The sequence below is a fragment of the Pediculus humanus genome, genomic scaffold, assembly GCF_000006295.1.
Source record: "Pediculus humanus corporis 1103172108297 genomic scaffold, whole genome shotgun sequence".
Taxonomy (NCBI): domain Eukaryota; kingdom Metazoa; phylum Arthropoda; class Insecta; order Psocodea; family Pediculidae; genus Pediculus; species Pediculus humanus.
Window position 1 is genome coordinate 218,347 of NW_002987866.1, and position 26,274 is coordinate 244,620.

At 30.8% G+C, this 26,274-nt stretch overlaps 4 protein-coding genes across 4 annotated transcripts; 2 read left to right on the forward strand and 2 right to left on the reverse strand.

Moving 5' to 3' along the window:
• Positions 1-444: 444 nt before the first annotated feature.
• On the forward strand, positions 445-14,397 carry Phum_PHUM559430 (adenylate cyclase type, putative; the record flags this gene model as incomplete). The annotated part of the gene is made up of 24 exons (XM_002431869.1): positions 445-888; positions 988-1,131; positions 1,227-1,495; positions 4,917-5,156; positions 5,271-5,429; positions 5,523-5,667; positions 5,797-5,976; positions 6,541-6,627; positions 6,756-6,941; positions 7,021-7,299; positions 7,385-7,647; positions 7,736-7,976; positions 8,596-8,742; positions 8,830-9,177; positions 9,282-9,462; positions 9,550-10,156; positions 10,247-10,471; positions 10,516-10,653; positions 10,748-10,880; positions 10,961-11,079; positions 11,199-12,833; positions 13,502-13,661; positions 13,745-13,946; positions 14,078-14,397. 24 exons carry the CDS (start codon positions 445-447, stop codon positions 14,395-14,397), a joined length of 6,852 nt encoding a protein of 2,283 aa, XP_002431914.1.
• Positions 14,398-16,116: 1,719 nt separating this feature from the next.
• On the reverse strand, positions 16,117-20,396 carry Phum_PHUM559440 (uncharacterized protein; the record flags this gene model as incomplete). Its single annotated transcript, XM_002431870.1, has 4 exons — positions 16,117-16,656; positions 16,734-19,036; positions 19,109-19,833; positions 19,906-20,396. The coding sequence occupies 4 exons, from the start codon at positions 20,394-20,396 to the stop codon at positions 16,117-16,119; spliced, it is 4,059 nt and encodes a 1,352-aa protein (XP_002431915.1).
• A 1,890-nt stretch (positions 20,397-22,286) lies between these two features.
• Phum_PHUM559450 (Gastrula zinc finger protein XLCGF71.1, putative) lies at positions 22,287-22,838 on the forward strand (the record flags this gene model as incomplete). Its single annotated transcript, XM_002431871.1, has 2 exons — positions 22,287-22,571; positions 22,686-22,838. 2 exons carry the CDS (start codon positions 22,287-22,289, stop codon positions 22,836-22,838), a joined length of 438 nt encoding a protein of 145 aa, XP_002431916.1.
• A 664-nt stretch (positions 22,839-23,502) lies between these two features.
• Positions 23,503-24,983, reverse strand: Phum_PHUM559460 (serine/threonine-protein kinase, putative; the record flags this gene model as incomplete). Its single annotated transcript, XM_002431872.1, has 6 exons — positions 23,503-23,619; positions 23,696-23,830; positions 23,916-24,070; positions 24,177-24,378; positions 24,459-24,693; positions 24,877-24,983. The coding sequence occupies 6 exons, from the start codon at positions 24,981-24,983 to the stop codon at positions 23,503-23,505; spliced, it is 951 nt and encodes a 316-aa protein (XP_002431917.1).
• Between the last annotated feature and the right edge of the window lie 1,291 nt (positions 24,984-26,274).

Sequence of the window (26,274 nt, forward strand, 5' to 3'; positions counted from 1 at the left end):
AGTTTTCTTTCCCTTAAAAAATAAAATAAAATAAAAAGTTTAAAAGTTTCCTTCGTTTCGTTTCGTTTTTATCGTCATTTTTTTTTTTTTTTTCGTCGGATATTTATTTATTTATTAATAAAATTTTTCATTTCATTTATGTATTTATTTATTTTAAATTCTCAGGTGACAACTTATCATCGGTTGGAAAAATCAATAAAACAATATTAGAAATGCGGTAGCTAAGGATGACGACGTACGATTATGATGGAACGCTTACGAAAAAGAGTGTGTCTGAGAATTATAGGAAAATAACAAATTATACACGTAAAATAATGTTAGCAATAAAGTGGCCTAAAAAAATTATTATTATTATTAATAATGTTAATGTTAGTGTAAACGTATGTTGAAAACGTACGACGTAAAATATTCATCGTATAGATCGTAAAAAAAAAAAAAAGAAAAATGGATCACAGTGTTAAAGCCATGAACAATTCACATAGGAAATTATTATTTAGCCGGCTATTAAATCGTCACAGGTTCGAAAACGACGAATTGGAAATATTGTACCAAAGGTACATATTCAAACTCCAATATGCGAGCGTCGTAAGCGTCATCGGCCTTTTTATATTGCTGACGGGAATATTGGCGAGTTTCAGCATTGCCTTCGCTCAAGCACCGACAGCGCAAAACATATACAACGGCGTTCACTGTTTGTTGTTTGCTCTACTATTAGGTTTTCTAAACACCAAACTCATGCAAGATGCATATCTCCTGTGGGTTTGTTACGCCATATTGTTTTTTTGCGGAACTTTTTGCGCCGTGAGTTTGCCACTTTCGCCCGACGAGTCTTTTCAAACGGCTTTGAAAGTTGAAACGAAAAGAGTCGTGGCAGAAGGGGTTTGGCAGGTGAGTGAGTTTCGCCGGGTTTTTTTTTGGAGGGGGGGGTGGGAGAGGGAGGGAGGCGCTTTTTTTTTAAACGATGACCGTGATTCGTTTCTTCGTCAGGTCGTTTTCGCCATTTTCATTGCTTACGGTTTGATGCCTTTGAAAGCATGGATCGCAGCTCTTTTCGGTATCACTTTGCCAATCGTACACGTTACTGTTTCCACGATATTTGCAAAAGAATTTCCTCATTTAATGTGGCAGCAGGTGAGATTTTGAGATTTGATTTTTTTTTTTTTTTTTGTCAAATTTAAATTGGAATTAATTTTCTTTTTCTTTTTCTTTCGATGACGACGACTCAGATATCAGCAAACACGTTGATATTTCTCTGCGTCAACATAATCGGAATATTGATGCATAATTTGATGGAACACGCACAAAGGAAAGCGTTTTTGGATACCAGAAATTGTATTGCGGCCAGACTGGAAATGGAGGATGAAAACGAAAAGTTGGAACGTTTGCTTCTTTCCGTGTTGCCCCAGCACGTTGCCATGGAAATGAAAGCTGACATTATGTCGCCGGTCGAGGGGCAGTTTCACAAGATCTATATACAGAGGCACGAAAACGTTAGGTTCGTATTTATTCAATTAAACAAATTTTCCTTTGACGCAAATCTTTCATCGCATTTCATTATTTCTCGAATTTTTATTTTTAATAATTAACAACGCGAGCGAAATGTTGAACCATTTTTAAAATTTGAAAAAAAAAAAAAAAAAAAAAAAATGGCGCCCCACACACAAAACTAAATTGATTGATTTGCGTAATAATGTTTTTTTTTGTAAACAAAAGAATGTTTGTGACATTAATGAGTTGGAAAAAAAAAATCGCGTACAAATTTTGTAACACGACTTTTGCGTTTTTCTTCCCTAAATCCCCTTTCCCGGAAACTTTTAATGTAAAAAAAAGGAGGGGGAAAGGGAAGGGGAAAACGAAAAAAGGAAAGAAAAACAAAATAAAAACGACGATTTGTTTTGTTTTGTTTTTCTCTCTTTCTCTCACTGTGTTGTTTACTAAAACAAACAGAAAAATATTATTTCAGTTCTACGTGAAGTTAAACATTTCTGGTAAATAATACTAATAATAATAATGATGATGATGATGATGATGATGATGATGACAAAGAGATAGTATTAATTTAATTTTTTTTTTTTTTTTTTGTTTCGTTTCCCTTTGCTTTGCTTATTTCTCGTGTAAATATATAATATTTTGTTCTTATGAACGGATTCGAGATTAAAATAACGAGGCGACTAATCCTCTCCCGAGGCCCCTCCCCCCCTTTCGAATCTCTTTAAATAAAGTTTTTCCAGTTTGTTTAATTAATAAAAATATGCGATTTACTTAACGAAATGATGATGATGATGATGATGATGATAATTTTCGTTAAATGTTGTGCTTTATTGTCATTTTGAAATTCGTTTTTTACGGAAAGTAAAATGGCGTCGAACTCTCTTCCCCATACTCTATAATCCAGTTACGAATTTTTTTACCTTTTTTAAAACCTACCTGTCGAATTCGTTCGTTTGAATTTTCTTTTCGAAATAGGCGTGTGCGTGTGCGTGTGTATCGTTTGTGTTGTCGTAATAAAGACACAAATTTCGCACGCCCGATTCGTCCTTGATGGAATTTTTTTTTTACAAACGAACGAAATGGTTCGTAAGGAAAATCAACCTATCGGTTGATATGACCTTTGACGCCCACGAAGGTTCACGATTAAACATACGATGAAGTTTCCCCCCTCGCCCCCCATTGTTCTAAACAACGTCGGTTAGTTATTATTAACGAATCGATTGCCAACAAACAACAAAAATTTTATTACAAAAGACGCGAATTCAAAAATCGAATTTGTAACTCGGCCAAAATTTCATGACACGTCAATCAAAACGAGAGAGAGAGAAAAAATTTTTATTTGCAAAAAAATTGTTCGACTTTTATATTTCGTCGTCGTCGTCTCGTTTTGTGACGTGGCAATAAGAAGAAGAAGAAGAAGAAAAAAATTAAAAAATAAATAAATAAATAAAATGTAAGCGACGATGAGGGGGAAGAAATAAAAAAAAAAAAAGATGGTAGAAAACTAGAAGGAAAAATTTTTACATCACGGCTACTAGACATGCATATGCGAGAACCAAAAGCACGTTTGTCAGAATCCTAATGACGGATTTATCGTCGGTTTATGTCACACACAATTAGTAATGCCAAATGAAAAAATTAATTCTCTCTCATGCAAAAGAAATTTGTTGACGATGAATAGAACAACAACAACAACAACAACCAACAAGAGAACAAACGAACGACGACGACAAAAACGACGGGTGGTGGTGGCGGTGTGCAAAGTCTTTTTTTCTTTTTCTTCTTTATTTCGTTTTTCATGTATTTCATTCATTACGTAATTTTAAATTTTTTTTGTTTTTAAATTTTTTTCTTCTTCTTCTTTTGTTTCTGCATCAATTAGGAGTGGCAACAATGACGAGAAAAAAAGTCCTTTTCCACTCTCCTTTTTTCACATCTCTTTACATCCTTTCTCTCTTTTCGTTTTAATTCTCTTTCTCTCTCTTTCTCTTTTTTCGTCAACTTAAACAAAATTGTTCGTGAATTGTTAATAATAATACTTGTTACGGAAAAGAAGAAAAGGAAGTGAAGAAAAAATCCGGAAAAAGTCGAATTGTTTTTGTAAGCCTTCCGGCGATTTTTTTTTTTCTCTCTCTCTCTCTCTCTCTCGTAAGCCCCCCGAATTTTTCGTTAAACTCAAACAAGGGAAGAAATTAAAAGGAAGGAGAAATGAATAAAAAAATTTTTTAAATAAAATATAAGAAACGAAAAGGACTTTAAAAAAAAAACAAAACTCTTGCGAATTGCTCGAAAAAAAGAAAAAGGAAAGTTTTGCAATGTTACGAGTTAAATAATAATAATAATTATGATAATAATGATAACTTTTTAAAGCATGCCTTCGAGCAAACGTTTAATAATCACACACACACACACACACAAACGCGCCAATTATTAAAAATGTAGAAATTATTTAAAAGTTTTTCGAATAATTTTTTATTTTCCTTGTAATTTAATCATTGCCACACATTCGTGAGAGATTTACTGGAGAATAAAAAAAAAAGAAAAAGAATCGAATCGATCGATCTATCGATTAATCGCTTGTGGAATTTGCCAACTATTTTACTTCATTTTTAAACTTTTATTGCTTTAAATGAACAAAAAGGAAAGAAAGAGTTCATATACGATGATGATGATGATTTACGACGAAGTAAATTTTCTTTTTTTTTTTTTTTTTTTTTAAATATAAATTTTGTAATTTTTTTATTTTTATTTTTCGGCATGTGTACACACGTGTGTATGTTTAAAAATTTTTTACTATCGTTTTTTTTTTTTGTTTGTACAAACGAAGGAACGAACAAACAAACAAACAAATAAATATACGTTGTTTTTAAATGTAGTTTAAATGTGTACGTTTTTTTTTTTTTTTTAAATTAATTTTTAATCAGAAACCGATCCTGATCTTCGATTTGATTTTTTTTAATGGGATTATAAAAATCCATTTTTGAATTTTTTATTCGCATTCTGAAGAAATGCTTCGGTTTAAAACCGGATGTTGAAATCCTTCGGTAGTTTTTTTTTTAATAAAACCTTTTCCGGTGTGTGTTTTGAGTTCCGACACGATCGCAATTCAATCTTTTAGCTTTTTTTATTAAATTCAAATTTTCTAGGGATTTGATTTTCTTTTTTGAATAACATTCTTGCTCCTTCGAATCGTTTCCGTTTCCGCCTCTGCGAATTTTATGGGAAAAAACGACGAGTTCGTTAATTTTCATAATTTAAAAGTTTTTTTTTTATTTTAATTTTACACTCTCGTCGTCGTCGTTTCCCTCCTCTCTCCCTCCCTCTCTATTTCGATTCAGTCGAAATATTAATTTTAAAAATTATTTTCCTCGCATTATTATTATTATTATTATTATTATTATTATCATAAATTATTTTAATTTCAGCATACTTTTTGCCGACATCGTGGGTTTCACAGTTTTGGCATCTCAATGCACAGCACAAGAATTAGTTAGATTGTTAAACGAATTATTCGGTCGTTTCGATCAATTAGCAAACGATAATCATTGTCTAAGAATAAAAATATTAGGCGATTGTTATTATTGCGTTTCCGGTTTACCCGAACCTAGATCGGATCATGCTCATTGCACCGTCGAAATGGGTTTAGACATGATCGACGCCATTGCGTGAGTTTACTTTATTTATTTACGCATTTATCATTGTGTGGTAAAGGAAGGGGTGGAGAAAGGGGTTGGGAAAAGGTTTATTTGATTTTTTTTTTTTTTTTTGATCATTTACAGGTCTGTCGTCGAAGCCACGGATGTTCAATTGAACATGCGAGTAGGTATTCATTCCGGAAGAGTTCTTTGCGGAGTTCTCGGATTGAGAAAATGGCAATACGATGTTTGGTCGAACGATGTGACGTTAGCGAACAATATGGAAGCCGGAGGAGAACCCGGGTGAGAAAATGAGGAAATGTTAAAAAAAAAAAAAAACCATAATTTTATGTAATGTTTTTAACGGTTGTTATTTTTCCAAAAAAAAAAATTAAGGAGAGTACACATCACTCAAGCCACGTTGGATTATCTGGGGGGTGAATACGAAGTTGAACCCGGTCACGGAAATACGAGGAATCAATATTTGCTAGACAACAATATCACAACATATTTTATTATTCCCCCTTCTAGAAGGAGAAAGGTGATTATGGATTTTATACTTTATTATTATGTATATATAGTTTTTAAAAATTATCGAGAGGGAAAATTGACGCTCATTTATTTTGTTCTTTTTTACTTCCTCCCCCCCCTCCCCCAATACCACGTTCAGCCGCTTTTGTTCAACACTCTTCAAGTTCGATCAGCTCTAGGAGCAGCTCAACGTCGTAAATTGTCATTTAAAAACGTATCGAATGTCGTTGTTCAATTACTTCATTCAATTAAATACTCAATGGAAGTACCATTCAGCAATATAGGCCAACCGGATATTAAATGTAATTCAAGCAGAAAGGTAAGAAGGTACAAAAAAAAACAAAAACAAAACAAAAAAAAACAAAAATTACACCAAAATCCATAAATTTTTTTTTTTTTTTAGTCAATTGTTTGTTAATCCATTAGTCAATCACAACAACAAGATTGAAAATTATAATTTTATATGTACATAATTTATTTCAAAAGCTTTTTGTTGATTATTATTATTATTATTATTATTATTATTAAATTACGGTCGATCAGTCAACCGTTAAAAAAATTTTTATATAAAAAAAAAAAATTCGATTAATTTTTAATCCCAGGTAATTTGTAATCGTTCGACAGACGACAGCGTGTCCATAACTATGATGAAAACAAAATTTTTTTACCGCGTAAATAAATAAATAAATAAATAAATTCCGGTTTATGATTAAAGGTCATTGACTTCATTTCCTCCTAATAAATTCACCCGGCTTTTGGGTTTTTTTTTTTTTTTTACATGCACTTTGTTTTATTTATTTTGGAAAAAAAAGAAAAAAAAAACAATTAAACGAAGTAAAAATTGTTTTTATTATTATTATTATTATTATTATTATTATTTAAGGTTTTCGATCTCCAAAGAGCTTTACATTCGGATTTAAACGATGCCGGAGGATCGGATTCATTGGATATTCGGGACGTAACTAATAAGGTACATAATTTTATTATCAATTCGCGAATGATTTTTCGTGAGTTTTCTCTATTTGGTCGATTTACCAAAAATATTTTATAGAAAAATGTCGCGGATTCAAAAAATAATAATAATAATTTAAATTTCAGAATAAAATAACGGATAAACTTCGGAGGCCTTTTAAAAAACGTCATTCGAGCGTTTATCATCAGCCCAGTAGTAGAGTCAATAAATATTTAGCTCAAGCAATCGAAGCAAGATCGGTCGATAGGGAAAAATCAACTCACGTGTCTCTTCTCACGCTTTGTTTCAAGGATAAAGAAAAAGAAAGTCAGGTACGAGAGAAAAAAGGGGGAAGGGGAAGGGGAAAATAGAAGGTTTGGTACGTTTGGTGATGAATTTTTTTGTTTGCAGTATCACAGTGACGGTGATGTTAGTTTTAGCAGTTCGTTAACGGGTGCCCTCATTTTACTCCTCCTGACGGGTGGTTTACAAGCCATTGTTTTACCCCGAACAATTATTTTGTTGTTACTTTTTTTGACTGCCTTTATATGGGTTGCGGTTGTTCTCATGCTTTTGCTCGCCGTAAGATTGAGATGGATCGTGTGGGACATTTCCGAAAGTTTTATACTTCGGATAGCCATAACGATATTCACGATCATACTCTTGTACGCAGTATCTCAGGTTAACGTGGTGAGTTTTGTTTTTTTTTTTTTTTTTTGCGTTTTTCACTGCGGAAAATGAAAATAATTAATTTTTTGTCGTCGTCATGATTCAGTTTACTTGCGTTTGGGACACTTCATGCTCAACTTCTACGACGAACGTTACACTAGACGTTAACAGTTACACGGATCACAGAGCTTGTCCGATACCGCATTATATTGTTTTGTCGGCTGCTTTAAGTTTTTTATCCGTGCCTCTGTTTCTCAGGCTTCCCATATTAATAAAGACTGTATTGCTTGCTATTATGGCGACGGTTTATGTTTTACTAATAATAGCAAGTCATCAAGAAATATTTATTTGCTACGACAAACGCGTAGGGTGAGTTTTCTTTTTTTTTTTTTTAAAGGGGGGGGAGGGAAATGATGTGTCGAAACATTTCAAAATTTTTTTTTGTTTTCGTCCACAGTTCTACCATACCTATTGCCATTGTTAGTTTAGTTCAAGTTCTCATGTTTGTTTTGGCCGTCGTCGTTCACGGGCGTCAAGTTGAATGGACGGCGAGATTGGATTTCTTGTGGCAAATACAAGCGACGGAAGAAAAAAGAGAAATGGACACGCTCCAGCACAGCAACAAAAGGATATTGTTTAATCTTCTTCCCGCTCACGTCGCAACTCATTTTCTGGATAATCAATTCCGTTCGAATATGGTTTGTAGATATAGAAAACAAAAAAAAAAAAAAAAAAATTTATTAGCGTTCATGTTCGTTAATTTTATCATTACATTGTTGATACTAAATGAATTTCGCCGCCAATTTCATTTTAATTAAAAAGAATTTTTTTTTTTTTTAAATTATGTGAGCAGTAGATATTTAATTTGTTTAAATGAGTAGCAGTAGATAACTAATAATAAAATGACTGAAGGAAAAAAGAATTTTTTTTTTTTTGCTTTTTAAAGTTTTTTATTTATTAACATTATTTAATAACAATTCGTTTTATTTAGTTGTAGTTTTTTTTTTTTTTTTTAACTGCTTGCGATTGAAAATTAAATCGACGACAAAAAAAAAAAAGTAGTTGTAAAGCTGAAACTAAAAGAGGGGGGGGAGGGGAAAGCTTGTGATTTGTGGTTGTTTTGTTTTTTTTTTTTTTTTTGGCAAACTTGAATCGTTGCTTATCTTGTTTGTTTTGTTTGTTTCTTTTGTTCAAAATCGTCTTTCCCTATTTCCGTTTCCTGCGTTTTCCTTTGCGAATACTTGCTTGCGCATATATAATCACATTCCTTTGAATTTTGTCCAATAATAAATACCAATGTAGAACACGCTGTCGCAGGATTTGTATCATCAATCGTATCATAGAGTCGGCGTAGTTTTTGCTAGCATCACAAATTATCACGAGTTCTACGTGGAATTAGATGGAAACAATCAGGGAGTGGAATGTTTGAGATTGTTAAACGAAATCATCGCAGATTTTGACGAGGTGAATTAATTTGTGAATTTATTTTGGGTTTTTATTTTGTTTGCAACGAGCGAAGGGGTCTATAAATTTGTTTTGGTTATTATTTAGCTTTTGGGCGAAGATCGTTTCAAATCCGTTGATAAAATTAAAACTGTCGGATCCACTTACATGGCTGCCGTCGGTTTGATGCCAGAATTTAGAATTTTGGATGAAGATGGAGATTACAGTGCCGGGAGACAACTATCAACCCTCGTGGAATTCGTTTTTGCCATGAGAGAGAAATTAATCGTTATAAATGATAATAGTTACAATAACTTTATGTTAAGAGTCGGAATAAATGTTGGTCCCGTCGTGGCAGGTGTTATTGGCGCCAGAAAACCACAGTACGACATTTGGGGTAATACTGTTAACGTAGCCAGTAGAATGGATTCCACCGGATTGCCCAATCACACTCAGGTAAAATAATCCTTTTAAAATTTTTTTTTTTTTTTTACTAAAATGGCTTCTTTCTTCGTTTTATGTATACTTAATTTTAAAGGGTTATTATTTTTCCATTTCAGGTCACTGAAGAAGTTTATCAGATTCTTAGAAACTATCCTTACGAATTTCAATGTCGTGGTAAAGTCAAAGTCAAAGGAAAGGGAGATATGACGACATATTTTTTGACCGATCGAAAACAACCAGGAACATTGCGCGTGGAAGAATTGTCTCACATGAGATCAGCTAATAGTGTAGCTGCTGGTAAGTTGGAGAACCCGTAAAATATTTATTTTTACGACATTCAGTAGTTGCTATACTACTCTTTGGTTTTACTATATTTATTTGCAGGCAGCATGTACGGTGGAGTGGCGACACCTTTGGCCATGCTTCACGGAGCCGGTGATACTCCTCCTCGACGCATAATTCGACCACTTATGAGCGATCCAACGAGGAGAGAACAACGTTTGCCCGCCGTCAGAGAAACAACACATTGTGACAATTCGAATCACAGACGACCCGAATGCGAACCCCTTTTACCCATCACCAATCCAGGTGTTAAAATAATGCCGAATTCTAACGTAGGAAAATTCAATTACACGAACAATTTCAACGACTCATCTTACAACAACGGAGTTTCTGTCAATTATAATTTTAATAATTCTAATACCCCGAAACCTTTCGATACTCCCAAATCGAAATTAGGTCACTTGGACAATTTGAATTGCGGTAATAATTTCAACAGCAATAATACAAGTAGTAGCAGTAGCATTAAAAATAATATATCCGGAAATAGCACAAACGGTTTCGGTTACAATCAAGGAATGTATTCGAATAAAGGAAATGGATTTTTCAACATAAGGTTAAATGGTCTCGCTTCACAAAACGGAACATCCGATAATAATCCACTTCCGCTTCCGCACAAATCGTTTAAATGTTCGCAGTCTTCGTCTTCAAGGTGAATATTTTCAAATTTTTTTTTCTGCATAATTCAAGACAATTCCTTTTGACGATTATTAACTTCTGCTGCGCCTTTGTCACTTTTTAGTTACACTGCCAATCTTTGGTCTGGTTCGAACAGCAACAACAACAACAGCAACAGGGTTTTTAATAATTTACAAAATAGTAGCGAACCATACACGAAGCCTTTACCGAAACCTCCTGGGCCTCCAATACGGCAAAGATCAACTTCTTCGTCTCAAGGACATTCCTTTCTACCACCACTTTCTACAAAAGAGCTCAGGTTGGCAGGACGGAAAAAAAAACCTTTTAAGTAGATTGTGTCGCGATTGACATTGATAAAAATGGATTTTTCAGGTATTCGAAGGGGAAAGATGAAAAGAAAAAACTTCAAAGACATTATTCGGATGAAAGCATTCAAGGGACTTCATTGTTTTCATCTCCTGCAAATTATAGAATACATTCTTCGGCTGACGAAATTAGTAGCCTTAACAGGTAGTAAAAATTTAACAATAATAATAATAATAATAATAATAGTAAGTAAAGGACTACGATTAATTTGAGTTTTAAAAAAAAAAAAATATTTCAGGTCGCCGAGCCTTAGTTCCAGTGATGAAAGTTTCAGTAAAACTACAGATGCTTCTCATAGTCCTAGTCCTCCACCAAATTCCAAATCTGCCAAGGACATGCCAGAAAAATGGTTATATCCATCAGATATTCAAGTGAATATATTTTCTTTACAAACCATAATTTTTTTGTTAAATTTTTTTTGGAAACCTGGAGTAAAAATTATGTGTTTTAGGTTAATCCTTGTTCCTCGCCCGAGCATTCCCCTAAAACTTCTCTCGATTTCGGCATGATGCCACAAAAGTATTTAACTCCGCCTGCGCCTTCAAGACAATCCAATTCTTCTCCTCACAGGTGAGTAAATTACGTATGACGATGATTTTTCTTAAATTTTACAATTAATAAGTTAATTATAATTATTTTTTTAGGCACAAAAGTCCCAACTCTTCGTACAATTCTAGAAAAAATTACAGCAATATTGTCAAAGAACCTCTTCCTCCGGCTACATTACTCGCTTTGGCTGCTGGTACCACGAGCACGATAGACACAACCATAGGAGACGAAGATACTCTCAATTACCTCGGTGATAGTTGCACAAGTTTCGAATACATCGCACGAAACAAAGGGAAAAAATCTCTCGGGAAAGGTTTAAATTCTCAGAACGACCATGGGAAACCGGCCAACGGAAAATTGCAATCCGTTAAATCCAACATCCCGACGAAAATAACCACGAACGGAACCGGAGGACGATCCAAGCGGAAGTTACCGAGTTTGGAAAGAAAACAAAAAGACAAATGGAGTTCATCGAGAGAAAACTCATTGGACAAAGACAGATCTCCGAAAAAGGAAAAAATGTCAAATTTAGATGTGGGCGAAAGATCTCCGAGTTTGGAATTGGAAGAAACGAGATCGAGATCGGCATCGAGTGGTAAATCGTCTAAAAAGGATAATTCTAGTCAAACGGAAAAAAGGGATTTGAAGGAAATGGAAAAAATTCTTTTGGATCACCGCGAAGAAAAAGAAGACGTTAAAAATCAAGCAGAAGACAACAACATATTGGGCGAACAAAATCTGTTGAAAAACATGAAGGAAAAAACGGATTGCAAAAAGGATATAATGTCTCTAGAAGAATTGAAAAACGTCAACGATGCTCTAATTGAATTGGGACAAGAGAATTTGTTGACGAGTGCGAGGGATTTGACTCCTTTGGTACTTGGAAGGTGCGTAAGTTTAAGTCCGAAACCTCCCGTGTCTCTTTCGGATATATTAAAAAGTAGTTTCGAAAGGAGAAATAAAAAATTTGAAGATCAGATAAGCAAAGAATCCGGTATATATGGTAAAATAAAAAATGTCAACTTGGAAAGGAAATCGAGTTTCACGTTTAAAAATAAATTAGAACCGGTGCAAGTGAAAAAGGGAAGCAACAGCGCGGACAGGAAGCGGAAAGATAAATCCGTCGATAGGTCGGACGATTATCAGAATTTAAAAACGGAAGAATTAGAATTGCTTTTGGTCAATTGCGACAGGAATCCAAAAAGTGGAAAAAGGTCACCGGGTGTCGATAAAAAATTAACGAGGTTTTTAACGATCGAAAGAAAAGCAGCAGAACAAGAACAAAAACTTCTCGCTTCAAGTCCGGAAAGAAGTTCTCCATTCACCAACAGGAAAATATTGAGCCGTGAAAATTCTCTCAGTAGGAAAAAAGAAAGGCCCGTGGGTTTTCACGAGGAACAATTGTTGAAAAAATTTCAATCCGCCGATACGTTCGAAAGAAAAGATTCGTTCAAAGGACGAAACAAGTCGAACGCGGAAAATAAAATGAAAAACGAAGAAAACGCGATGGACGGAAGGGATAAATCCGGGGAAAGCACTCTGGTATCGACGAAAAAGGGGAAAGATAAAAATAACGTAAAATTACCCGTTTCCGCTTTGATGATGACAACGGCGACGTCATTTCCGTTGAATAAAGAATTTTCCTCGGAAGAGGATTTGAAGTCTCCGATAAGCGTTAAAGAATTTTCAACGTGTTTTGCGAGAGCGTCACAAATCGGAGGCTGCGTTTTACCGCAGAAACAAACCAAAGAAAAAAAACCGGATGCGAAGGAGAGGTAAAAACCGGATGTGGAAATAAAAAAAAGGAAATGTTTGCATGACGACCGGTTGAGAATTTTTCTTTCTTTTTTTTTTTTTTTTGGTTATCGACTTGTTATACTTTTTGTACTAACAAAAAAAAAAAGGTTTTGGTACCTTTTTTGTAATCGCCGATTTCTGTCGCCTGCGACGACAACCTTCCGACGAACTATTTAGCTATCGATTAATTCTTCGTTCTTCGCCATTTTCCAGGTGTTTTGGAAAATTTTTTTTTTTTTTTCTTCGAGCTTGTTGGTGCGAAATTATCTTCAAGCATGGCTGCCATCATTTAAAAAAAAAAATGTTTGATTAACAAATTTTTTTCTTTTTTTTTTTTTAACTTCTTGGAAATTCGTTTCGAAAACGAGGGAAAAAAAAAACTTTTAGCGAATGATGATGATGATGATGATGACAACTTTTGCGCGCTGTTGCCTTTTGTCTATTAACAAAAAAATATTAATAATTTTCTTTGTTTATCTGTTCTCTTATCGCACGATAAAAAAAAACAAAACAAAAAGTTTAAACGTTTAAATAAATTTAAATTGAAACTTGCGTGATAATAATAATAATAATAATAATAATATTAACAGTAACATTTATGATAGTTGACGAATGAAAGTAATAACGAATGAATTAAATTTTCCAGGAAAATTCTTCAAAATAAAGAACCGAGCGAGTACACGTCGAGGAGCGAAATTGATCAGGATGATAGTTTGTTCGACAACGTCGAAAGGTTATCGAACAATAAAAGTTTGGATTCGGATGGTAAAGCAATTGAAGAAGAAGAAGAAGAAGATCAAAAGCGGGTAAGATCCTCACGATTCCTGTGATTATTATTATTATTGATGATGATGTCAGTAAAAGGCACTTTATAATTTTTTAAAAATAGGGTTTGGGTAGGAAAAATTATTTAGACGAAAGAGGAGGTTTGGGAGAAACGAGTCAATCGGAATGGTCGGAAGAAGATGATAACGAAGGTGGAGCATCCGAACCTTTGCTCCCCGACAGAGAATCCACGGGTTACACGACAGACGATCCGGCTCTTGAAAATTTATCAATGTTAAACGAAGCCGGATTAACGGATGCCGAAGGTAAGTTTTTTGGAGAGGGCGGGGTTGGTGGGGGGGCGGATCTACGGTCAAAAGGGTCGTTCGGTCCACATCGCCCACCACCCCTTCGGTCGTAATTTTTTAATTTCCGTCATTCGATGATGATTTTTTAGCGGCTTTGAGCGACGTCAATTCCGTTTTTAACGATCCGGAAGAGGGCGTCGATAACGAGGATAACACGAGCATGTCGTCGCGAGCCTCGTCTAGAATATTCGATTCGGATGCTATAATGTCGTTGGATTCGATGTCGGCACTCTACGACAGCGAATACGATAATTACAGGACGGAAGACGAACTTCCGGTCAGTCATTTGGATTATTTCGCGTCCGCGGATGCCGACATCAATTTGGCTAACATAAGATCGATGTCGGAGAGCATAACGAGAAATTTCGGACAGCCGAAAAGCGAAACGGATCTCGATAGTGACGTGTGAAATGACGTCATAATCAATATCCGCATCAACATCCGGTGAATAGTACAAAATGAAATGAATGTCGTCGTCGTCGTCTTGTAATTATTTCATATAAAATACTCGAGGAGATGAAATTTCCTTCTCTCTTTCTCTCTCTCTCTCTCTCTCTATTTTTCTTTACTTTCTTTCTTCCGTTATTTTAAACGAGTTTCCTTTTCGTCATTGACGTCATTTCCGCAAGCAAAATTTATTTCTTTTGTTTCTAACTCGTCATTTGAAAGAAGAAAAAAACGCGACATATCTAATTTTGGGCTTATTCAAGTGCAATTGAACGAATTTTATTAAAAAAAAAAAAAAAAAAGAAGTTTCTTATCGATTATATATTTTGGGGGGCGGGGGGAGGGAGAGGGGCGGGGCAACAAAAAACAAGAAGAAACTCGCATTAATTTTTTTTTTTTTTAATTTAAATTTAATCACAAATTAAACGAGTTAAAAAAAAAAAAGAAAATTTTTGAGCTCGTCGAACTCGCTGCATGAATTTTTTGTACATAAAAAAAAAAAAATTTTTGCAGGATTTTTTTTTTTTTTTTTTCTGAGAAAAAATTAATAATGAATGTATTTTAATATTTTCTCACGAATTTTGTAAAAAAAATTATAAAGTTTATTAATTAATTATTATCATTATTATTATTATCATTATTATTATTAAAAAAAGAAAACGAAGAAAAAAGGAAAAAAAAAAAAGAAAACGAATTCGGAAATTAAAAAAAAAAAAAATTTGTTTTAAAATATTTATTTTATTTTTTTATTTTAAAAATATATCCTTCTCTCTCTCTCTCTATCTTTCTCTCTCTCTTTCTCTTCTGCGTAAAAATGTAGGAATAATAATAATAATGATAACGTGGGGGAAAATGAATTTTTTTATTTTTTTTTTTGCATATAAATATTTAATTTTTGTTCTCGTCGGATGTTTCTTAAAGTAAATTTCAATTTTTAATTTATTATCATTATTATTATTATCATTATTATTTTGCGATAAAACAGTAAAATTGATTTTAAAATTATCAATGGAAAAAAAGGATTTAAAAAACAGCAGCGGGGAGGAGGCGGAGGGAAAAGGAAAAAAAATTTTTTCGTTTTTTTTTTTTTTTAATTGTTATTAATTAAAATTATTTATTTATTTATTTAAACAAACGATGAAAAAAAAAGTTAATAATAATAATAGTAAAAATTAAACAATAATTTACTTTCTTTGGTAATTTTTTAATCAATTTTTTTTTTAATTTACAATTTAACGACAGAAATTCCTGTCGGAGTTCGTTCGACATTACAAAACAAAATAAAAAATTTTTGCTTTTTTTTTAATTATTATTATTATTAAATTAAACGTCAAATTATTTCTTCGATTTCCCCCCTCCCCCTTCTTTCTAATAATCAAAAAAATTTTCTTCCGACGGGAAAATCCCTTGAATTTAAAACACGCCCCCCGCTCCTCCCCCAAGAAAAAACAACAAACGGGAAAAGACAAAAAAATAATAATTTGAATTTTAATTTGAACATTTATTACAATGTTTAACTTATTTGATAAACAATTTTCTTATGGTATTTATATATATAATTTTTTTTCATTTCGTTATTGACTTTGTTTGTTTGTTTGTTTGTTTTGTTTGTTCGTACCACTGAAAAAACGTTTTAGGTAAAAAACAAAATAATAATGATAATAGTAGTAGTTGCAATCAATTAATCATTTTTAAAATCGTTTTCCGGTATCGAAGGAGATGAAGATGCTGATGATGATGACGTCGACGATGACGACGAGGACGACGAAGATGAGGAAGATGACGAAGATGAGGATGCTGAAGAGGAATTGACGACGGTATCGTTTAATTGTTCGGTGCTTGCATTATTTTCTTCTTCTTCTTCTTCCTCTTCTTCCACTTCTTCTATTTTTTCTTTTTCTTTGAAATTTTCATCGCTGCTCATATCCGTCGGTGTGTTTGACACGCTGTTGCTATTGCTGCCACTGCTACTGTTGTTGTTACTGCTACTACCACCACCCTCCCCGGTGATTTTTTCCTTTTTATCTAAACATTTCGATGTTTTTTTCATTCTTCTCTTGACGAATTTATTGTAGAGCAATTTAAAATATGAATTTTTTGTTTTGAGTTTGTGTTTTATTCTATTTACTTCTTTAACCGAATTAATTATGTAAGCTCTTAAAGCTATCAAATCCATTTTATCGAATTTATCACCTTTTTCGAAATTTTCCTCATCGTCGACCTGCCGACACAAAAACGACATAATAATAATAATAACAATAAGCAAAGAAAAAAGAAAAATAACAATTGATGACTCACCGTTTTTGTTAAAATGACGTCATTTCCGATCCAATCAGGATTGGATTCGACGATCGCTTTCCACGTCGATAATAATTTTTGAAACATTCTACATTTTTCGCGTAGTCTCGTTCTTCCGGTTCTAGAATACGCTCCGAAAAGTAAACTCGTTGAAAAAAGCGTGTTTATATCCGGCCAATATTTCTCCAGGAATTCCAGTTCTTTTTGATCTATTTTTTTCTTAGCGGGTTTTTGAAATTTGTAAAAACAATTTTTTTTCCTTTTACTTTTCCTAACGGTTTTATCGAGGGTGTCTTTTCTCGCCAAACCCATGAAACTCAAAACTTCCTCCTGTTCCTTCAACGCATTTTCTTTTTCCCCCAATTTTTTATTCTTTTCCAATTCGTCCGTTATTTGTTGTTTCATTGTAGAAAATGATTCTTCTAGAAAATCTTCGAGATTTCTTTTTATTCCCCTTTGAGATTGTACGCTGTCGTTTTTGTCAACCCCGATCGTTTCGTTTGTTTCGACGTTCGGACTGAATTCCTTTAGATTCGTTCCATCGTCTTTGTTTCCGTTATTACCACCACCACCACCACCACTTCCGTTGTCTTCCGTTTTGTCTTTTCTCCAACGTTTTTTCAATGATTCGTTCATTCTGAAACACGGATAACATCTTTTCTTTCCTAATGCTATCAACAAGTGACAACCGTGAGATCTGTATATTTTTTCCCTTCGTACTATTTCGTTTCCGGTCTTTTCCATTTCTAACAATTCCTCTTCCGTCCAGTATTTTTTAAGTGATGCATCGCATCCGGTGCACACGCTCAGGTATTTTAATTTGTTTAATATCGCCAGTACGTAATTTATGCTCAATTTGTTGTCGGAATTTTCAATTTTGCATAAATTTGAAAATAACTGATGAGATTCGTCCAATTGTTGTCCTTTGACGTTGACGGTGAGTTTTCCACATCTCGCGATGACGACGCTTATCAATATGGAGGGATTTAATAGTTCGTCAACGTGAGTTTTCATTATTTGCAAACCGTATTTTTTATCCAGGCACAAAAACCATTTTTCCGGTAATATTTCTTTCAATATCGACGAGAATGCTGTTAGTGTTATCACGTGATTACCTTTCGGATCCTTATTAGAACCTTTGTCCGAATCCTCGTCCGTTGAATTTTTCTGTTGTGCGAATTCGTTCGTTTCGATTTTTTTACTTTGCACGTTTACGGGATCGTAGGGAACGACTTTTATAAATCTCCTGTTGCTGACGCAACTCTCTTTTCCAACTCCCAATTTTTGTTCTATGCTTTTAACTTTGAATACTTTTTCGGTTGATCCGTCGTTTGTTTTGACCATTTTATGTGAAACGACTGACACTGGTGTCGGTGCTGGTGGTGGTGGTGGTGGTGGTACTGCTGCTACTGCTGTTGTTGTTGTTGTCGTTGCCGTCGTTATACTTTCGACGTTGTTAATCGACTGTCCCGTTAATTCCATTTGTCTTGATTTCCTACTCCTATCGAGTATGAAGGGAATGTTTTTCTTTTTGAATGAAAGTTTTGGAACGTTTATCGAAACGTTTGATGACGTCTGCGACATATCATTATTATCAGTCTCGATTTTAGAATAATTTGTTTTTTTTACAGTTGAAAAATTAACATTTTCCGAATCGGAAATGTTTTGTTTTTTAACATTTGAAGAATCCAAAAGAGTAACGTTGGTTCCGACGGTGTCCATTAATTTACTCTCGACAGGATTTTTATCTTCTTTGGTCATTTCGTAAACTTTGTCTTTGTTTTTAACACTTCCAAGAGTTATTGTTGATTTTTTTTTTAACAAATTTGAATTTCTCAATATGGCCGGCCTTTGTTTTTCTGTTTTACTTTGTACGATTGTCATGACGAAGGGCGTCGTCGACGTTGTTGACGTTTCTTCCAATTTTTTATTCTTTTCTTGAAAATTTTGATTTTGATCGGGTTTGGACGATTGATCGTTTCCTCCATCCGTTTGTTCTCTCATGTTTTTATTAAAATTCAATTCTTTCTTTTTATCCTGAATGTTGTTTTTATCCCCGTTTATTTGATTGCAGTCTTTTAATGATTTTTTCAATTCGAACGCATCTTTGAATTCTTCGTTTATGTTTTCTACTGTTTTAACTTTGATACCTGGTTTTTTAGGTGACGACGACGACGACGACGATAACAACGACGAATTTGTCGTCGTCGTAGTCGTCGCAGTCGCAGTCGTCGTTTCTGTTCCTTTAACAATTGGTTCAACCTTATCTCCTCCTACTCCACCTCCCTGCTGCTTCTTTTTATCTAATTGAAAAATATCAAATGATGAATCATTTATTTTTTCGTTTGATAAACGTTTACCTTTTTTTAACTCACCTTCACCGTCTGAAACATCGGATGAATTCCTTTTCGATTTAGGTATGGTCAAAACAATTTCGGAACCATCTTTTCCATTAAAATTATTTTTAACGGAATCTAATTTTCGCCCGAGTGCTTTAGTGAAATTTTCAGCATTTAATTCGCTGGCTTTGAGCAAAAGATCATCGAGACCCAAACTTTGTATTTCATCATCTATGTAATCGATTTTCCAATTTTTATCGGAATTTATTTTCGTGAGGTTTGGCATGGGAAACAAATACTCGGATAATTTGGGAAAATCTTCATTTTTTCCCTTGTTCCCTAAAATTTTTTTCAATTTCGGCGGCGGTATTTTATCACTTCCATCTCCTAATAATTTTTTCTCATATTTAGCTTTCATAATTTTTTGCATGTTTCTCAATTTGCTAAGGAGATCGTGAACGCTAACGAAATTATTTGGGATTTCATGGGTATTAGGGTAACTTGATATACCTAAACGATTACGGGAAATGAATTTTTTATTATCACAAATATCGGCGGCATCGGATTCATTATTATTAATTAATAATAATTTTTCCCTTTGATTTATATTTTTATCAGTTTTTTTATTAAATTGTTTTATAACAACACCACTTTCAGTACTTGTTCCACTTGCGTTTTCACTATCATTATCCGGATAATAATCTCTGTCATTTGAATCGTCTGCTAATGATTCAACATCACTATCGAAATTACATTTATAACTATTATCAAAAATAATTGATTTATATTTATTATTTATTTTTTTTTTTTTTCTAACACTATCACTCGATGACTTTTTTTTTATTGGCACGGCATTTGAATGAAACGTTGCATCATCATCATTTTCAAAATCTATTGTCTGCTGTTCGATTTGATTTTCGTTCTGGAATTGTAAAGTTGACGCGTCGGTAACAGGTAAATTTCTTAAATTGTATCTCGAAGTTCCACCACGACTTCTCGTAAAATAACAATGTTCTATGCAACATCTTTTAACTATTGGAAGATTTGATGCTTTCGTACTCGATTTATCATTTTCGTATTGTATCAAACCACGAAGCGATGAAATGTTTCTAACATATTTCGAATTAATTGATTTTGTTTGGTCTTTATTTTCAATATTTTTTTTCTCTCTTATTTCATTTATTAATAAATTTAACGTTAAATTTTCTTCGCTATCCGAATTCGATACGGTTATTTCTTCTATTATGTTCTCCGGTTTTTCTTCTTTTATCTCAACCAAATCTTCAAAATCGATCAATTTATTATCGTTCTCTTCTGTTTTCATTATTGTTTTCTTTTAAATTTTAAAAAACCTGAAATTTTAATTAAATAAAATTAATTTTAAATTGTTTTTAACTCGTGCGTTTTTTACATTAATTAATAATCAATCATCGTTTCATTAAAATTATTTATTTATTTATATTTTTTAAAAATAAATTTGTTACAACCACTATTATTAGCAACTTTTAAAACTTATCATCATCATCATCAGTAAGTATATTAATAATAATTTATTGTTAAAATAAATAAATTCAAAGGAGTAATTTAAAATATTTTATTTTTCAGATACATAACTTGTTTATAAAACTTATTAATTAATAATTTTTTTTTTTTTGTTTTAATTTTAGATGATTACTTTTAACAACTTGATATCAATATTTTAATTAAATGATTGATTTAAATAATAAAATAATTTTTATTTGCATATATATATATAAAACTTAAAATATTTAAATACATTTTATTCATCAATTATTGTCAAATTAAAAAAAAAAAAAAAAAAAAAAAATTGATAAAAAAAAACAAATTATATATTAATCTAAAAAAAAAAAAAAATTTGCAGGTAAAAAAGTTTAACCGTAAATAGTTGGCAGTATCGTAGTTTTCAACCATTGAAATCAATTCAAAAAACGTTCAACAAAATTTTAATGACCTTTAAAATGAATGTTTAACCATTAACTATATTGATAATAATAATAATAATAATAGTTAATATTAACAATAGGCGCGATACATCGTGTTTTATATATAATTATTTAAACATTGTTACCTTTGTCATAGACTTTGTGTTGATTGTTATGAATTACCTTTTTTTTTTATCAGAAGTTAAAACTTTAATGATTACTAAAAACAATGTGAAAAAATTCTAACAGTTACATTAATTAAATTAAAAATATTAATAATAATTAATTAATTACGTTACCTTTAATAAAGTAGTCACATATTTGAGAGAGAGAGAAAAAAAAAATTAATGAAAAACTTTTTTTTTTTTTTTTTTTTTTTTGCTTAATGAATATATAGCTTTAATGCAATAGAGAATTTTCGTTTCACAGAGGTGTATATAATAATGTTGACAACAGTGGCGACAAAAAATGTCGTGTCAATAGATAAAATTTATTTAAACGAATCTTATATTCAATGAAGACTTTAAATTTCCGTTTTATCAATCATACGATGGTAAATATATTTATAATAATTAATAATTTATCTTTCACTTAAATAAAACTAATATAAAAAACTATAAAATAGATTATTGATATTTATTTATGGTTATTAGGCACGATATTGATTCACTTCACTTAAAAAAAAAAAAAAAAAAAATTGCGTTACTACTAATACTAAGCACAGATCACACAACATTTAATTATTATAATTTTTTAATTTAAAAACTACTCTTTTATACAAAAATTATGTTTATAATGTTTTCAATTAATTTAATAACTCGTAATAATAATATTAATATAAAAATTTGATAACATTTATTAATAATAATTCGTGAATATCAAGTACTTAAAACTCTATTACTACAATCTCACTTTTACTACCGAATATTATTAAATTAATGTTGGCAAAACTGTTTATTTCGTCATTTCGGACAGGGAATGCCTACATTTGAAAATGTAAAAAAAAAAAAAAAAAAAAAAAAATTTAAATTTGTTTACATAATATGTATAATTATTTACCCAAACAGTAGGCTTAAATAAAAAAAAAAATATGACAGATAAGTTACTAATTAATTAAACCGGTTATTATATAATTATTATTATTTTCTTTTTTTTAAATTTTCAATATTTTAAGAAAAAAAAAAAAAAGTAATAATGAGTATGTTGCTAATGGATTCACAAAATTTTTTAAAAGTTTTTACTTATTTTTTCAATAATTAGTCAAATTTAGAATGGTGGATGCATTAGAACAAGTTAATGATGTTACAATAACATTCGTCGATGAAGACGGTGAAAAATCAAATAATAATATTAATATCACTGAAAAATCAAGAGAGTGTCCAATTTGTCATGTTTATTATAAATATGGAAACAGTTATTGGCAGCATGTTCGTTATGTTCATGCAAGTTATTTAAGCCAATGTGTCATTTGTGAAAAATGCTATAAAAGATCAACCATGGCTAAACATCACGTTTTACATTCCCACAAAATCGCTTGGCATTTATGTGGGAATTATGTTCGAAAAATCAGAAAAAGTGATTTACAGCATAAGAAAGAGATTTCAAATTTAAATGATAAACAAAATTCTAGCTTGAAATTTGTAAAAAAAAAAACATTGCATTTAATACAGTCTTTTAATTGTTACGATTGTGATGGATCGTTTTCAACAATCAAAGATTTATTCGATCATGTCAAAAATCATAAAAAAGATTTTGATGAAATTAAATCATCTGATGATAATGAAACAATCGATACAGATGCTGAAAAAACAACTGTTTCCTAAAATATCTTAGATCTGTTGTATTAAAATGTAATCTCATTTCTATAAAATCAATTTAATTATTTTTATCCAAGTCTTCTAGTCAAGTTTGAGTTTGAAGTTACCACTTACAAAGTCATTAGTTAGGTACTCACAAATTCTTTCTTCGCAATTATTATTAGTACAAGAATAAATAGTTTGCAGCTTTTTTATTTTGTATGTAATGGATAATAATTACATAACAAACTAATTAATAATACTACTTTATTTATTAATACATAAATATTTATTTAAAAAAAAAGAAAAAGTATTGTTTTAATTTTAAAACATAAAAATTATATTTTTCTTTCATTTAATTTTTAAAACTTATTAAAAATTAAATAATAACTAAAATATTTTTTCATTTTATCAAAAAGCAAATTAAATAAATTTGCATTTATTTATTTATTATATATTTTTAATAAATTTAATTATTTCGAGGTGTGATATAAAAATATTTGTTCACATACCAAAAGAAAAAAATTTCATGAGTTTGTTGCATAGTAAAACCGAATTGTTTTGTTATTTTTAAAATATAAAAAATTATTATTATTATTATTATTATTATTATTATTATTATTATTTCATTATAAAAATTATTACAAATGATAATGATATTTCATTAACTTATAAATAAATATGTTATATGCTAAACCACTCCCGAATATGATTTCAAAGCGTTTTCAACTTTTTCTATAACACCATCAATGTCAGGCCTGTGTTTGGGATTAACATTTAATAAATTCATTATTAAATTTTCCATTGTCTAAAAAATAAATTCTTGTGATTAATTTTTAACAAGAATTATAATAAAATTAATAAAATATATTAAAATTGTGTACCTCTCCATATATGTGATTTTCAGGAAATGTAATTTTTCCATTTAAAACAGCTAAAGCCACACTATCACCTTTTTCATAAATTATATCATATGGAGACTTGTAAAAGCAGATTGCATATAAAACACATCCTAAACTCTAAAAAAAATATAAAAAAAATACATTAAAATATAATTGTACAGTTAAATGAAAAACATGAAGAAATTTAAATATGGCTACTAACCCAAACATCTGTTTTTTCATTAACTGTTGTATTTTTTTCAACATTAAATAATTCTGGAGCTCTATAAGGCATGGAACACCTTTCAGCAGCTAAATCTTGTAAATTTTGTGCTTCTACTAAATTTTCAACATTTACTCTTGCAATAGCTGTTGAACCTAAAAACGAAACAAAAATGTTCGATAAATATGTATTACAAAACGAATTTCAAATTAAATTCAATTTAAATATTATTATATTACAAAATGAATATTGAAACATTACCTAAATCCATAATAATTGGTGTGTCATCCACATCTAATAAAATATTAGCTGTTTTAATATCTCTATGAGCGATTGGAGGATCTAATTTGTGAAAAGCTCTAACACCCGAACATATTTTAAGAAATAAATTTAATGCTTCAATAGGTTCGAATGGCTTTTTCCAAGCAGCTCTTTTTTCTAATTCATGATGTAGAGTACCTCTCTAAAATGAATACATATTTAAATTAACTGTTTAAATATTAAATATTAGTTTAATATAAGAAAATGATAAATAAATTTTACCCTATAAAAAGGTAAAACGAGATATAATTGACTAGTTAAATTTTTGACAGGATCAGGTGAACCGATAATTTCATAATCTATTAATTCGATAACATATTCATGTTGAACTTTTTCATGTCCTTTAATTTCATTTAAGGCTACAGCTTGATCATCTAATGAATGACAAATTATTTTTTTTATTGCATAGAGTCTTTTGTTATAACTGCTTTCCGCCACATACACAGTACTAAAACCACTGAAAATAAATTTTTTTAAATCATTAAAATTGTCATTTTAAATAAGAAGCAAATTATTACTTTGACAAGTTTTTTTAAAAAGAAAATAAAAACATAAAACAACCCCCTCCCCGCCAAAAAAAAAAAAAAATGGGGAAGGTGTGTATGGTGACCCATTTTTTTTAATAAAAACATTTATTTACCCATCTCCAATAACGTCTTTAACGTAATATTTTTTAGATTTGACTATAATCGTTTCTTGTCCACAAAAACAACTATTTTTCAAAAAAGAAAATATTCCGGAGTTCATTTTTAAAAAAAAAAAAAGAAAGAAATTATGTTAAAATTTAATCACCGATAAGCCATGCTTACGATATATCGCGATTAATTTACTTGTTTCGATATATCGAATCCAAACATCGTTCATTTTTAAAATAACGGTCAAACGTTCGTCACAAACGTAATTACTTGCATGCAATTATTTATGTTTTGATTAAATTATTAAAAGTTTTATGTAAAATATTATAGATTTGAAGTTTTTAAGTTAGTTTTTGTAAAAAGTGAATTATCAATGACGTAAAATTCATTTTAAGAAAACATCACAAAGGTAAATAATATTAGAAAATTAACAATTTTTATATTTGGTAATTAATACTCGTTTATAAATGAAAATGAATGAACATAATTCTTTCTTTTTAATGCATAAAAGACTAATTTTTTTTCCATCACTTGTTTTTTTATTTAAAAAAAGAATTTCAACAATTGTATGAAGTTATTCAGTAGATTTTTTTTAACAACCAAAAAAAAAAAAAAAAAAACGTTACACACTAATCTGTAAAATTAAAAATGTCTCACGAATAAGAATTTAATATATTGTCTCATGCACCTTTATAACCTTCATTCAATTCCTTTTTTTTTTTTTTTTTTTTTTTCTCTATTCAAATATTTCAATCGTGTACCTATTTAAGTGAGGGATTTTAATATTGTCTTCTTCTTTTTTTTTCATCGTTGGAATTTTTTCTTTTGATAGGGTTAAATTTTATTTTGAAATTTTTTTTTTTTTTTTTTTTTTTATGAATGTAAGAAGGCCATTTACCTGAAAAAAAATTTTCTTTCCAAACGATTAAAACGATTCATGTTTCACATAAACAAAATTATTATTAATTTGTAAAATAAAAGTAATAATAATAATGATATAAACAAATAATGTAGATGTTGATGACATTTGACCCCTGCATTATTTTTCTATGTTTTTTCTATACATTAAATTCATTTGTATCATCTCATTCACGGTAAAACTACTTTTTTTTTTTTTAATTTTAATTCAAAAAATCATTAAATTCTTTTAATTTTTGTTATTTTTTTGATTACTTACAAAAGAATTGTTTATATTTTAAACTAATTAACTAAAAATAGTAATAATACTAATAATACTAATAATGAAATGAAAGGGGAGGGAAAATACCAGGTGTTCAAATATAAAAGACCTCCTACCTTTAAAAAAAAAAAAAAAACTTCTTTTTTTTTGTGTTTGTTTGCACCTAATCAACAATTTACCTCTGATTTTTTTTTTTTTTGTTAACAAAGAGTAAATTTCATTA